General features: G+C 45.7%; 2 protein-coding genes across 2 annotated transcripts in view; one reads left to right on the forward strand and one right to left on the reverse strand.

Moving 5' to 3' along the window:
- Nucleotides 1–3,864: 3,864 nt before the first annotated feature.
- Nucleotides 3,865–7,275, reverse strand: Pnrc1 (proline rich nuclear receptor coactivator 1). The gene is made up of 2 exons (XM_038347594.1): nucleotides 6,722–7,275; nucleotides 3,865–4,954 (listed from the first exon to the last, which is right to left on the reverse strand). Exons 1-2 carry the CDS (start codon nucleotides 7,169–7,171, stop codon nucleotides 4,511–4,513), a joined length of 894 nt encoding a protein of 297 aa, XP_038203522.1. The 5' UTR covers nucleotides 7,172–7,275; the 3' UTR covers nucleotides 3,865–4,510.
- Nucleotides 7,276–8,597: 1,322 nt separating this feature from the next.
- Rngtt (RNA guanylyltransferase and 5'-phosphatase) overlaps nucleotides 8,598–14,989 on the forward strand; it is a 253,269-nt gene continuing 246,877 nt past the window's right edge. Inside the window, exon 1 of the mRNA XM_038346948.2 lies at nucleotides 8,598–8,781. The gene's annotated coding sequence lies outside the window, so the exon portion shown is untranslated. The remainder of the gene's footprint in view (nucleotides 8,782–14,989) is intronic.

Genomic DNA, 14,989 nt, shown 5'->3' on the forward strand with positions numbered 1-14,989 from the left:
CCACCTGGCAGCTCACGGGCATCCTTAACTCTAGTCCCAGGATCACCTGACTCCCTTTTCTGGCCTCTGTGGGCAGCAGGCATGCAATGTGCCGACAGAGATGTAGGCAAAACCGGGAATTTTTACAAATGAAAAACAAATTCTGGAGATGAAAGGAAAATATTTTTGAGCTGCCGTCTTTCCTCCCAACACAGGAGACTGCCAAGGACACACCTGCAGCTCACACTCGACAGTCAGGTTGCCACGCTAACCTTGGGGAGCTCTCTGTAACTGGAGTACCTGCCTGTGTATACACAAGCAGCTCTGGAGGATTACCTGTAATATTTATGGGTACGCTTTCATTAGTGAAGCAGTATGACCTGATAAACCCATTTTAAAAGAAAATAGATGTTGGCAATTTACTGTGTGTGTGCAGGGGAGGGGCTTATGGCATGGGATTATAGGTATGCACCGCTATGTCTGGCAAATAATTTAGTGGTTGTTAAATATTTGTTTTTCAGCATGGGAAATTGAAACTAAAGCCTCTTGCCTGATAGGCAAGAATTCTAGCGTTGAACTATATTCCCAGCCCTGACGATGCATTCAATACACCCAGCCTATAGCTGGACACGGTTGTAATCCCAACACTTGGCAGGCGCAGGTAGGAGGACCACAAACTCAAGGTGATTTGGGCTCCATAGAAAGACCTGTCTCAAAGTGAAACATCAAGAAGAGGTTGGTATATAACTCAATGTTACCATTCCTGCCAGCATGCCCAAAGCCCAGTTTACTCTTCTGCACCACACACACACACACACACACACACACACACAGAGAGAGAGAGAGAGAGAGAGAGAGAGAGAGAGAGAGAGAGAGAGAGAGAGAGAGAGAGATTAACTTTTAGAGATGGATATGGTAATGCATAACTGTAATCCCAGCATCTAGGAGGCTGAGGCAGGCCTCACAGTGAACTCCGGGACTACAGTGCTGTGTGTGGGACAATGGCTTAAAACCAAACAAAATAACCTTTTTTTTTTTTTTTTTTTTTGGTGAGGGGTGGGTTTTAATGTCTAATTAATGGTGGTGCATGACAAAGCAGACTGTCCAAGCCCCTCTACTTCTTCCAGAGGTTTGAGATGGAAACTTGGGGGAAGCTTCTGTTTTGGGAGCTTGAGCAAGTCATAGGGAGCAAGCCACTAAGCAGTGTTGTTCACTGGTCAGCTTCAGTTCCTGCCTCTGGTGGCCCTGCCCTGAATTCCCTCAGTTCACAGCCTGACCTGTGAGTTGCAAAATAAAATAAATCCTCGCTTCATCAAGTTTCTTTCTTGTTTTGAGACAGGACCTCTTTATGCTTCCCTGTCTGGCCTGGAACTTGCTATGTAGACCAGGCTGGCCTCCCGATTGCTGGGATTAAAGGCACAAGCCCCAAGTTCCTTTTTTCTTCTTATTACAGCAACAGAGCAGCTAACTGTCCACTTTCCTTGACAAAATTGGTTTCCCTTTCTGTAATGTCACCTTAAGTACCCTTCTCCTCAGCACCCCCTTGTGAATCAGGAATGGGCTGGGAATGGGGTGGGGTTGCTGGCTTTGTGCCAGCACCACCAGGACCAGGATCCTTGTCTGTCCAGCAGGCACTCTTGATCACCACTCACTGGGTGGGTGTTTAGTGGGTTGCACCCTTCCCAGAACTGTTCTGGGCCTTGTGCTCCAAGGGAGACACCCTGCAGGGGGACCTTGGATTTGTTTCTTCTCAGCACAAAAACCTAAGAGCTCGTGTTTTCTATGGTAAACAGCATGACCAGGAGCAATTTGGGAATCCAGCTCTGTGACAGAGCCTGGGTAGCCTTGAGCTCACAAGAGATTTGCCTGTCTTGTCAATACCGCAATTAAAAGTGGTAGCCACCTTTGAGGGAAGTCAGGCAAGAGAGGTGTGGCTTAAGTTTCAGACAAAAGCAGAGTCTGTGAACTAGAGTGACATTCCCGATCAAGAACCTGCGGCCTCTGGTCCGCTGTGACCAAGGAGACAGCATCACTGACGGGAAAACTTTGACACACTAGACAATGGGTCTGCTGGGGCTGAAAGAGCTGCGAATAACCAGCAACAGTAAGTAGAAACCTGTGTTTCACTAAGACAGTGGAGTAGCTCCTGAAAGGCAGCTACACAAACCCTGGTCTAGGGGGCCAAGACTAACTCAAGGCGGCATGAGAACTTGGCCAATGTCTAAGAATCTCCTACATGGTAGTAGTTTTAAAGTATCACTGTATCTTGGTCTTGGCATTGTGTAATAGGGTTGGAGTCACTGAAAAGCTATCATGACTTTTTTAAGCCTCCTGCTTGCAACTTAGGAGTACTAGGGTATGGGCATTTGTGCACCAACCCTTGTGTATATCTTACTCAATGGCTGTTATTTTGTGTATACATGAAGATGATGTACCACAACAAGTCATGGCCAGAGAACAACTTTGGAGTTGTTTTATGTGGGTTCAGGTTTGTGCAGTAGCAGACACAGCTGCTGACCAACTGTGGCATCCAGGTCTGCTAGGCTGGCTGGCTGGGGAGCCTTGGGATCTTTTTGCCTCTTGCCTTCCCACTGGCATTTACCTTCATGCAAGCTTAGATGGCTCAGCGGTTAAGAGCATTGCCTGCTCTTCCAAAGGTCCTGAGTTCAATTCCCAGCAACCACATGGTGGCTCACAACCATCTGTAATGAGGTCTGTTGCCCTCTTCTGGCCTACAGGCATACACACAGACAGAATACTGTATACTCAATAAATAAATAATTAAAAAATTCTTCTTCCTTTCTAAAAAAAAAAAAAAAAAATTCCAAAGTCTCCATCAAACACTTTAATATATTTGTGCCACAGTACACAAGTAGACCTCAGGACAAGTGGGAGTCACTTTTTTCCTTCCACCTTTTAAGTGAGTTCCAGGATCAGGCTTTCCTGGCAAGCTCCTTTACCCTGAGCCATTTCCCCATCCCTTGCAGTACTTTCTCAATGAAAAAATGCAGGACACGCGAGAGTTCGCGGCTAAACACACTTCTCTTCCAAGTTCACTTCCCAGCACTCTCAGCCCACAGCCATCTGTAACTTCAACTCCAGAGATCAATTTCTCCAGCCTCCAAGGACACTACACTCACATGCAGAAAATTAAAAATCAATCGTTAAGTAAAAATGCCTACAAAGCATATAAGCCAAGCAGTTAATAGTTCATATATGAAAGTAAATTCTAAGTCAGCTGTAGAACCTTGCCTGTAATCCCAGGTCCTCAGGAGGCCCAGGCAAAAAGACTACAAGTTTCAGGCCTGTTGGACCATGAGACAAGTTCAAGAACAGCTTGGAAAACTCAAAACAAACAATCAAAAAAAACCCAACAACCTATGTCAAAATAAAAATGAAAACCTAAGTTATCTAGATCTAGGAATAGAGTCATCTGAAAGGATGCCTGCTAGCCTAGGATCAATCCACAAAGCCAAGTTTGATCTCTGGCACTCCATCAACCTGGGGAGGTAGGGCATGCCAGTAATCCCAGCACAGGAGAGGCAGAGGCAGTGGAATCCCAAGTCCCAGGTTACCTCAACTCCACAGCTGCTCTAGGACAGCCTCAACTACACAAGAGCCTGTCATAATTCCCTGTATTATAACCAGTTTTCCTTTTGTTCACAGCCATTTCTATTTCTAAGACGGGAAATTCTTGCTCTCAGAGATAGGTTAAATTATTGGTAACACACACAAAAAAATTATTGGTCACATTTAAATTTTGTATCAAGACTGGTATTTTAGCATAGCGACAAAGAGAGTAAAACCTTCCAAGTCCAATCATACAGAGTCACCTGCTTACACATTCATTCAGTCAGCATTCATACACAAAAAGCCAAGACTAGCTTAAAAGGGGGGAGGCCAAATTATTATTGATTTAAAATTTGATTACAACCAATTTTGTTGGCATTTAAAATTTGAGGCGTTTTAAATCTCAATAATGGCTATATACTGATATCCAGAAATCAAGTTTGGTAAAAACAAGAAATTTTCTAGTAATTACAGATAAAAGGCAAGTCAATTTAGAGAAACACAGACAAAGTCCATGTATACAGTGATTGTGCCAGATTTAACTTTCAGTAGTACATAGTAAATTGTTTCACATTTAGGTCTTCACTTTTGAGATTTGAGAGCTATTCTTAAAAAACTTTCAGTACCTATGCAAACAGTCTTCCACGTGCCTTAAGCACCCACTTAAAATATCTCCACTGTATATATACAAAACACCCACCACATCTGCAGGGCAAAATACATACTTTCATAACAAAACTATAATGTACCTCTCAAGTATGAACAATATACACATAATACATGGTATACAGTATTTACAAAATATAAAATATAATACAAGTTTCTTGTGTGTGACTTAAGCTCATCTCCTGTCGTATGCTGCAACATGGCAAGTTTCCACGGTTGTATCCATTTTCGTTTAGAGTCCAAGGATGTGGGAAAAAAAAAATCTATGTTTAACATACATATTGAAAACTAAAATCTACGTCTGAACTTTGAGGAGCGTCTTCAGGTGCACTGCCATGAGCTCCCGGCTGTGGCTGGGATTTTCAGCAGTGCTTCCCATCCAGTGACTCGGAGGCTTTGGAAGAACACTAGGGGAAGGTGGGTCGCTAAACTTCGCTCCCGCGTAATTTTCCTTTTGGCTAACTTCTGTCAGAATTGCTGATTTCTTCAAATGGTTACTTTTAATGTTCTCAGTATTTTTAAAAGGCTTTTTTTCCTGCTTCGGCATTCTATTGGGGGAAGCAGAGTCCTGCCAAAAGTCATTTTCATTCCTTTTTGCAGAGGTGATCTTGGTTAGTGGCAAGTTAAATTTGCTTTTCTGTCTGTTTATCTTTGGTTGTTCACACAAGTGTACACCATGGACAAGCTGGCTGTGGGGAAGGACAGTTTTCTCCGATTTTCCCATCTTTGATTTTAACACCTACAAAGGAACACAAAAGTGAATAGTTTGAAAGTTATCTTTACAGCATATATTTTACATATTTTCTTCTAAATTCCTCTAGAATTGAATCCAGTTTTGACAAAGTATATGCTAGCTACTAGGTTTCCAATTACACATGCCTCTTAGATTGCTACTGAAAACATGAACTCAATGCTGTAAAACATCCAACTTATAAAATTCAAGGCAACCATGTCCACCCCAACTGTAAGCAAGAGTTACGAGCATTATCTTCTGCGGGATAGGAAAAGGTTCCTGGCCTAGTGGTGCTGGTGCTCACCTTCAATCCCAGCACTAGGGAGGCAGAAGCAGGCAGATCTCTGTGAGCTCAGGGCCAGCCTGGGTTTACAAAGTGAGTTCCAAGGCAGCCAGAGCTGTTACACAGAGAAACCCTGTCTCAAAACAAACAAAAGAAAAAAAAACTGTACCTTGTGTGCCTTTCAGATTCAACAATTTCATGAAAAGCCTATAGGCCCAGCCAAAAGGCCTGTAAGGCCCAAAGAAGCAAAAGTCCAGGCCATCACGAACTGCTTGGTTAATCTTGTAAACTCCAACTCATCCACCAACAAACTAACTAAAACGTTTTGCACACTGTAGTAACTTTCCTAACCAAAAGTGGAACCCACAGAAATCTGAATCAAATGAAAACTTCTACCATTAGACCCCTTGCTACCTGTGTGACAGCAACGACACAGAAACCCGAAAGCTAAGTACAAGGTCACCCATTGGCGAGTAGCTAAGGGTAGCACAACCTCCCCTTTCAATACTGCCTTTGAAGAATAAAATCCTCGGCCACGTCTTTTAGATTAACACTTCAAGAAATCTTAGTAGGTGTGGTGCATTGTAATCGCAGAACTGGGGTGGGGTGGGGGCTAAGGTATCTGTTATTCTCAGCTGCACGGAGAGTTTTCTAAGACAATACAGATTACGTAAGCGCCTGCCTGAAAAACCGAAACTAAAACTAATAATAAGTACATAAATGCCCTTAGAACCTAAGTTTTGATTCCCCTCCATGGGCAAACCCTGATCAAGTACAAATTCTAGTACAAAGACTGGTTTTGGGTCATTATAAACGAGAACCAATCCTTCAAATTGTATGAAAAGGTTTGTTGTTGTTGTTTAAACTAAGACTACTCTCAAATTCCTCTAACCTCGACGAAATTTTATCCGTATCATCCAAATCACTGAATTGGCGTAGTTCATCTGATAACTTCTAAAACTCATTTTGGGCACTACTTAGAAGCCCCGCCAGAGAGGCAGGCTCGTGACCGCCTGCACCGCTCGCAGCACCGGGGCTGGGAAACATTCGAGTCGGGCGTCTGAATGACACACGCTCCTGCCAACTTCCAAAACCCCGGGTCCGACTCCGCGGGTCAGGCCGCGCGTGGGTTCGGCCCGGGTGCCCCAGTGGGCACCGCGCCTGCGCCTCCGCCCCCACCCAGCACCGCCTTCATGAGCACCCCAGAGCGCCGCACGTAGCGGGCTGACGTCAGCCCTCCGAGAGCCCGTGAGCCCAGAACGCCGAAACTCCCTGGAACGCGGCCAGCCTTCTAAATGCGGGCTGTTGCTGGGCCGCAGCCGCTGCTCCTATTGGCTGGCTTCGGAGCCAATGGGCGGTGCCAGCACAGCCGCCCAGCCCCCTTCTCCCCCGCCCCCCCACCCACCGCCCGCTTCCACCCCGCGACTCCAGTGAGCGTCACGGAAACTTCCCTCCCGAGTAAACAGCCGCCCCGCCCCCACCAGTCCTACCTCCTTGGCGAGCGGGGGTTGTCGGTGTAGCAGGGCTGTGGCCGCCGGGCCCCGCTCCTCCGGCGCCGCGATCGGCCCCGGGGTCGGGCTGTGGCCGCCTTCCAGGCTCGGCCGGTGCTGCTGGAACTGGTGGAAGCGGCTCGGGAGCTGTCCAGCCGGGCTGGCCCGCACCTTCTTCTTCCGCCGCTTCTTGGGCGCCGCCCGCGGGGTAGCCGCCGGGGCCGGGCTGCAGCCAGACGGCGCAGCGGTGCGAGGCGCGGGGGCCAGGCACGGGCCGTCTCCCCCGAGGAAGTGCGGCAGGAAGAGGGTGGGAGGCAGCGCGCGCGGGTCCGGAAGACGCGGCAAGGGCGGCGGGGCCGGGCTCACCATCGGGAGGGCCCCGAGGAAGCCGAGCGGCGCTAGGCGGCCGCCCAGAGCGAGCTCTCGCTGCGGGACGGAGACGACGGTCATGGCGCGGCGAGGCGTGGGGCTCGGCAGACGACTGGAAGCAGGCGTCACGGGGTGGCGGCGGCGGCTGCTGCTGGGAGATTCGGAGCAAGTACCATGACTCGAGCGAGGCGGCGCAGCAACAAATAGCCCGGGCCGCCGCTGCGAGTGTTATTAGCCGAGGCCCCGCCCCGTTCCCGCCCACCTCCCTGCGGCTGCCCAATCGGAACGCGCCTGCCAAGCCACGCCCTCGGCCTCCCTCCCCCGCCCCCCGCAAGACACAAACAAGCCGCTTGCTGCAGCCGGGCACAAAGAGCACACGTTGCGCAGGCGCGGCCAACGGGCTCTTCTGTAGAGTGTCCCGTGAACAATGAAGTTCGACTTCGGCCTCACCTCCCTGGAGGCTTGCTAGGAGTGAGGGCGGTGGAGGAATTAGGAAGCTGCTGACCTCGAGAAGGGACTGCTTGTTCGTTTGTTTTTCATTCTTTTTCAGTTCATAAAATTTGTAGTTAAGAGATTTTGGAGAACACTAAGGATTCATTCCATAGCACTGGTGAAGATCTGCCAACGTGTAACCTACAGTGAAGTGTGGTTGTGTGGTTTCTCATTTATTCGGTTTCTGACGCTGCTAATTAACCCTGTGATGAAAAGCAGAATTATAGGACTTACCGATGGATTCCTCAATTTAAAAAAAGTTCTCCATAATCCCGAAAATGAGCCTTAGAATTTTTACTGCTTTTATAGCTAAAGATCTGGCGGGCCCTTGAGATCTCACACTGCCCCTCAGAGTTGATGCTGCTGCAAACCAATTGGCCTTTGTCCCAGTAAGGAGAACACCCGCCCTGCTATAGTTTACTAGCTAACTGGGTTAACAGAACTCTCCCCACAATTTATACAGAAAAGGACTGTAGCCACCAGTATCTTCTCAGTACTAATCCCGTAAGTCATCTTGTTTGAAACATACTCCTTTGATGATTACATTATTTTTTTTATCCTCATTTTACAGAAGGGGAATTAAGACACAAAAAATGCTAAAGAATTTGACACAATCGTAAAAAAAAAAAAAAAAGTCAACAAGTCCTAGTCTGGCAAGATCAAAGTTTGAAGCGGGGCCTGGTAGCACAGACCTGTAATTCTAGCCCCTGGAGAGGCTGAGGCAGGAGGATGGAAAGTTCTAGTGTGGGAAATGTACTGATACTCTGTCTCAAAATAATACAAAGAGGGGCAACTGGATGAACCAAGTAGGTAAAGTGTTTGCTACATAAACCATGCAGCCTGAGTCCTGTCCTTGGAAGCCACATTAAAATGGAAGAAAACCAAAAAACCACAAAGTTGCCCTGTGACCTCCATGTTGTGACACACTTGCTCCCTGCCCTCCCAACCCCCACACACACCCTCCCCCCCACATGCACGCACGCACGCATGCGTGCACAGAAAATGGTTACGCAGGGAATAGTTCCATTACTGTCCTTGGCCAGAAGTAGGGAATGTCTTTGTGCTTAGGTCGGGAATATTAGACGGGAGCTCTAATTTCTCATTTCTTCCTCAATAACCACTCCCACATGGGGGGTAAAAGTGAGGATATAACCAAAACTCCAGCCCGGATACTAATTCCTGATGGTGAACATGAAAAGGTATGTCCATTTCCTGATTTCAGCCTGTTTTGTCAATGATTGTAAGATTGCCGAGCAGTGGCTTTAAACTGAACTGGATGCAGTTCCCCCATCAAGGGGAAGTCGAAAGAGCAGTATTCATGTTTTGCCGTGGCTAGAAAGATGAGATTCTATAATTTCCCTTTTATCTCTTTACTTTCAGATACTGGCCAGAGCCTGGACACTCTGGGTTGGTCCTGCCTTCCCCTCTGATATGTCTAACCAGCCTTCCTGCTCTGTGGCTGCTTTCAAAAAGGGAAGGCTTTCCCTTTTCCTTCTAGGCAGCTGCTGAGATTTTTTTTTTTACAGTATTCCTACTCTAGGGTCTTAAAAACAAACAAATTCCATAACTCTAATAAGCTTGTCCTTGGGCTTCTGTTGAATCTGTTCTAAATTATTATTGTTGTTGTTGTTGTTTCAAGACAGGGTTTCTCTGTAGCTTTGGAGCCTGTCCTGGAACTAGCTCTTGTAGACCAGGCTGACCTCGAACTCACAAAGATCTGCCTGCCTCTGCCTCCCTGAGTGCTGGGATTAAAGGCTTGTGCCACCACTGCCCAGCTAAATTATCTTCTTATTGAGACTAAGAACCCTGAAGGGGGACTCCAATTTTTTTGGTAGCATGTTGTCACAACACCCCAAAAGGGACTCCTCAAAATTTCCAGTAACAAGTAAAAATTATTTTTAATTTTACAGAGTCTTGCGGTATAGCCCTCACTGGCCTGGAATTCACTGTGTAAGCCAGACTGCCCTTGAGCGCAAGGAGATCCGCCTGCCTGGGCCTCACTGGTGCCAGTATTAAAGGTGTGAGCCCTCATGCTGAAAAGGATCCAGCAACAATGCTGGAGTGCACCTTCTCCCTTAAAAGGTGGTGCTCGGAGTGGGGGTAATGGACATGCCTTTAATCCTAGCACTTGGGAGGCAGAGGCAGGCCTGATCTACACTGAGTTCCAGGACAACCAGAGCCACATAGTGAGAAAAACCAAAAACAAATCAACAAAAAAGCTCAGCGTTGGTGATCATCGTCTGTATTTTCTGCCATCTTTGATTACTGGGTTTTCTTCTGTTATTAGTTTTTTGAGGGTCTTGCTGTGTAGCAGGATGGGTGAGCTTGCCTGTGAGAGCTAGGGCACAAAGGTGCAGGGCAAAAGCTTCCTTCTTCCTTTCCTTTGGTGTGGGCTGCCACCAGAAAGTGTTGCCCAGAGAGAGGATGAATCTTCCCGCCTCAAGTGAAGTCCTGAAAATCCCTCACCGGCAGGCCCAGTTGCTTGGGTTTTGGTTGAGTCTAGATGTAGTCAAGTTGACAGGCTTTCTGTAGTCTGTGGTGGCTATTCTTGGTTGTCAACTTGATTACATCTGGAATGAACTAAAACCCAAATATATCCACTTGTGAGGTTTTGGGTTTTTTTTTTTTTTTTTTCCTAATTTGAAGTAGGAAGATCCATTTTTAATCCAGATCTTTGAGGGAGGAAGACACCTTTAATCTGGGCCGTAATTTCTGAAGGAAGCTTTGCTCTGAAGGAAGCTTCTGCCCTCTGCCTGCTTGCCCTCCCTTTGCTATCAAGTCTATTCCTCCACTGCACTAGAGCCTCCTTCATTAGGATTCCAGCACATACTGAGATCCACTGAGACATCCAGCCTCAAGGACGGAGCAACTATTAGTTCTTGGGCCTTCCATTCCCAGCCAGCCATTGTTGGATTATCTGGACCATAGCCTGTAAATCATGCTAATAAATCTCTGTCTATATAAGGAGATTTGTTTCTGTTACTCTAGAGAACCCTGACTAATACACTGTCACCCAGCCCTAACTCTCCAGGGAATAACATTAGGAGGTGGGTCCTCTGGGACATGATTTGTTACATGGGATCCCTCATTAGCAGTTAGAGAGCCTAGACAGACTCTTGGTGCTGTGTGAGAACACTGCAAGGCAGGAGTCCATGACTATGAAGAAAGATGACACCTGGCCTTGGGCTTCCAGCCCCCAGAAGTATAGAAGGCAAGTCTTTGTTAGTTTGAACAGCACGAGGTAGGAATCCTGTTGTTCTAGCACAGAAGGGCACCAGTACATTGCTGGACTTTGCGTCCAGCCTTGGAATACCATCTTGAACCTTTGATCTCTACCAGTGTAGGGGAAGAAAAAAAAACTTAGAGAAACTTTGAGGAACTCTTATTCCTTTTAGAAAAATATATTTCTAGAAACACTACATCATCAACCCTGGTACAGTAGTTCATTTTTTACTATTGTAACAAAACATGTAAGGTGGGTTATTTATATAAAGACAACAGGTTTATTTTGGCTCATGATTTGGGAAGGGAAAGTCATGGGGCTGTATCTTGTAGCCTTGCTAGCATAGCCCTGGGATGCACATGTGTGTGCCTGTCTCTTTTGGTCTCTTGACGAGGGCAGGATCTCACTACGTGGTCCTGGGTGGCCTGGAACTTGCTATGTACATCAAGCTGGTCTCGAACTCTTTGAGATCTGCTCCTTCAGCCTTTGAAGTGCTAGGATCAGAGATGTGTCCCACCACACCCAGCTCTCGTTCTCTTATACTCCCACCATGATTTAATCATGGGCTCCATTTAATGACCCAATAACCTCTCAAAATCCTCTCGTTTGTTTTTGTTTTTTGTTTGTTTGGTTGGTTTGGTTTCTTGAGACAGGGCCTGGGGTAGCCCGGACTGACCTCAAACTCACCATGTAACTAAGGCTAACCTTGTACTTACTGTATCTTAGGGTCTTACTATATGTCTTACTATATCTCAGGTTTGCTAGGAACTCAGTATGTAGTCCAGGCTGGTCCCAAACTGGTAGCAATCTCCTACCTCCACCTCCTTCCTGAATTACAGACTTGAGCCATTACACCTAGCTTCGGGGCCCCGCTTGTAAGCACTGAAGCCATATTAAGCTTCTACCCACACAAAATTTCACAATTGGCATTCAATCACAACACATAAAAGTGAGGGAACACCTCAGACTGTATCACTTAATTAAGAAAAAATTGGCTGGAGTCAAGTTCCGTTCACTGTCTTCCCTGTGAGCCAGTCTGAGGCAAATAAGCTAGAAATGCCTGTAAGGTAAAGAGAGCCGGTGAACAGATGAGGATGAAGCCCTGGTTGTGAGGTCTCACCACTGGGCAGGAAGCAACCATCTCTAGAGAAGCGCATCCAGACTGGGGTAGCACGGCTGTTCAGGGTGGTTTCCTTTTCCCTTTAAAGCCAAAGGAACTGAACTTTCTGTTTTTGTTTTTAAGATAGGTGCTGATTTAGCTCAGGATAGCCTTGAAATTTCTGATCTTCCTGCCTCTGCCTCCCTAATGCTGGGATTATAGATGTGAACTTAACATTCCTTGCTTAATCGTTTATGCTTTCTTTTTCAAAAAACAAAAGAATCTTCAAAATAATAAACTTGGGTTGATTTTTTTTTTTTGTCTATGACTTCTCTATAGAGTGGATTGCCCTTACTCAGTGAAAGACTCAGTGCTTACAGTCATATTTTCTGATTTCACCTGATATCTTCAGAAATGAGATTCAATTATTTCCAAGACGTTTTAAAATAAATTAAGAGAGCTGAGTGTAGTGAAACACACCTGCAATCACAGCAACCGGGAAGCTGAAGCAGGAGGATTGCTGTGAGTTAAAGCTAGCCTGCGCTACATAATGAGTTCCAGGCCTGCCTGAACAACCCAATATCAAAGTAAAAAGAGGGTCGGGAATTGTAGCTCCACAGTAGAGTACTTGCCTAGCATGAATGAAGTCCTAGGTGTACGTCAGCACTGTGTAACGTGGGCATGACTGCAATTCCAGCATTTGGGAATTGGAGGCAGAGGGCTCAGAGGTGAGTTCAAGGGCAGTCTGGGTTTAATGAGAAACTGTCTCAAAGCACTGTAAGATAAGAAGAGTAAATGTGCCTATTCTACTACTACAGAGGATCAGGAGTTCAAGGCCAGCCTCGACCAGATAAGTTTGCAGACAGTGTGGACTATATGAGACTGTTTTAAACAAATGAAAACTATGGCTAAGGATGTAAGTAGTGAAGTGATTGCCTGACCTGTGTGAAGACCTGGATTCAGTCTCTAATATCACAGAAAAATTAAAATAAAGCAAGTTAAGGAAAATGGATTAAAAACTCCCTGCCAATTTTATTTTTCAGATCTTAGAATATTCGCTTCAGTCTTTTCTCCTAATTAGCTAACATCTGTAAGGAAAATAACTCAGACAACATACATAGGGCCAGTGAGATGGCTCAGTGGTCAAAGCGCGTGCTTCCTGACACTGCACCCCTAACAACTTGAGCTCCATCCCTGGAACAGCATGGGAAGGTAGAAGGAGAGAACCTCTGGCCACAAAGTTGCCCTCTGACCTACATGGTTTGCAGCATGGCATGAAGACCCCCACACCAAAAACAATAAATAAAATTAATAAAATTTCTAAGTTATTAAAAAATAAACTAAATACGGGAACCGGGTATGATGGCACATACCTGTAATCATAGCCAGTTGGGAGATAAAAGCAGGAGAATCAGAATTTCTAGATCATCCTTGGCTACATAATGAATCCAAGACCAGCCTTTGTTACATAAAACCCTGTCTCCAACAACAACAATAACAAAAACCAACTGAACACAGAAATGCCAACCAAGTGGCTTAGAGAGCTGAAGACCAAATGAAACCTCTGTCAAGAGACTCACAGAGGAGCTGCTCATGTTAGCATTCTGCCAGGTCATATGTCATTGATGACTCATTGCTATAAATGCAGTAACTAAAATGATGTAATTATCACTTCAAGTTTCGGGAGAGAGTAACTAAAGTTAAACCTAACTAGTAAGTTAGCATGTTACAGTTATTCTTAATATGTACAGGTACACCAGATGCGATTAGCTTACATATTGATGCTCATATTTTCTTTGATATAAGACCCCTATTAATAGATCTACATCTATTACCTACCTACCTATGTGTTTTTGAAACAGAGTCTAGCTCAGGTTGTCCTGGATTGCTTAATTCTCTTGCCTCAACCTTCCAAGTGCTGGGATTTTTCAGGCACACCACCATCCCTGACTATATTTCCTCTGTCCTTTAATTACAATGTTCTCTGAGTTACAATGCCTTGGTTCTCTAAGCCTAGTCAAATTGTTACTCCTTTTCTGACTCCCACTAGGTTAATAATCCATGCTTTATATACAAAGTCTGCAATCAGAGTCTCGGCCTCTGCCTGCCTGTCTGTCTGTCTCTCTTTTTTTTAAGACAGGTTTTCTTATGTTGCCCAGCTTGCCTAGAATTCACTGCATATTCCAGGCTGATCTTGAATTCATGATCCTCTTCCCTCAGCACCCCCAGTTGCTGGCATTATAGGTGTCTTCTACCATGCCCAGCTGGGTCATGAGGTTTTTGAGAACTGAATAGTTAACAACAGGTGGTGTGAGACAATTGTCTATATTCTGTCAGTTATGTTTTTTTTTTTTTTTTTTTTTGGGTTTTTCGAGACAGGGTTTCCCTGTAGTTTCTAGAGCCTGTCCTGGAACTAGCTCTTGTAGACCAGGCTGGCCTCGAACTCAGAGATCCGCCTGCCTCTGCCTCCCTAGTGCTGGGATTAAAGGCGTGCGCCACCACTGCCCGGCGTCAGTTATGTTTTAAATAGACGCTGATTGGCCAGTAGCCAGGCAGGAAGTATAGGCGGGACAACCAGACAGGAAGTAGAGGCGGGTCAATGAGAACAGGAGAATTCTGGGAAGAGGGAAGCTCCCTCTGCATTCCTGTCTAGACACAGAAGAAGCAAGATGTGACTACACGGCTGAAAAAGGTACTGAGCTATGTGAATAACACAGATAAGAATAATGGACTAATGTAAGCTATAAGAGTTAATAAGAAGCCCCAGTTAATGGGCCAATCAGTTTATAACTAATGTAGACCTCTGTGTGATTTCTTTGGGACTTAATAACTACAGGAACCAGGCAGGACAGAAACCTCAGACAACAAACAGGAATTTGAATGACATGGAAACAGAGAAGAAAAAATTTCCAGGGCCACCACTGTGTTTAGCTCTGTGACAAAATATATGCCCTGAGAAAATTCACCTGTAAGGAGGAGAGGTTCATTTGGCTCATGGTTTCAGTCCCTGGTCACTTGCTTTGGACCTGTGGTGACACACAATGCACAGAGCAAGAGGACATGACTGACAGCAGAAGAGAGTGAG

Source organism: Arvicola amphibius, chromosome 11 (genome assembly GCF_903992535.2).
Source record: "Arvicola amphibius chromosome 11, mArvAmp1.2, whole genome shotgun sequence".
NCBI lineage: Eukaryota > Metazoa > Chordata > Mammalia > Rodentia > Cricetidae > Arvicola > Arvicola amphibius.

Excerpts from the sequence above, each read along its gene's own strand:
- Pnrc1 (XM_038347594.1), bottom strand. The coding sequence starts at position 7,171 with ATGACCGTCGTCTCCGTCCCGCAGCGAGAGCTCGCTCTGGGCGGCCGC. Across the intron at positions 4,955-6,721 it reads AACCCCCGCTCGCCAAGGAG|GTGTTAAAATCAAAGATGGG; the intron begins GTAGGACTGGTG and ends GTTCCTTTGTAG.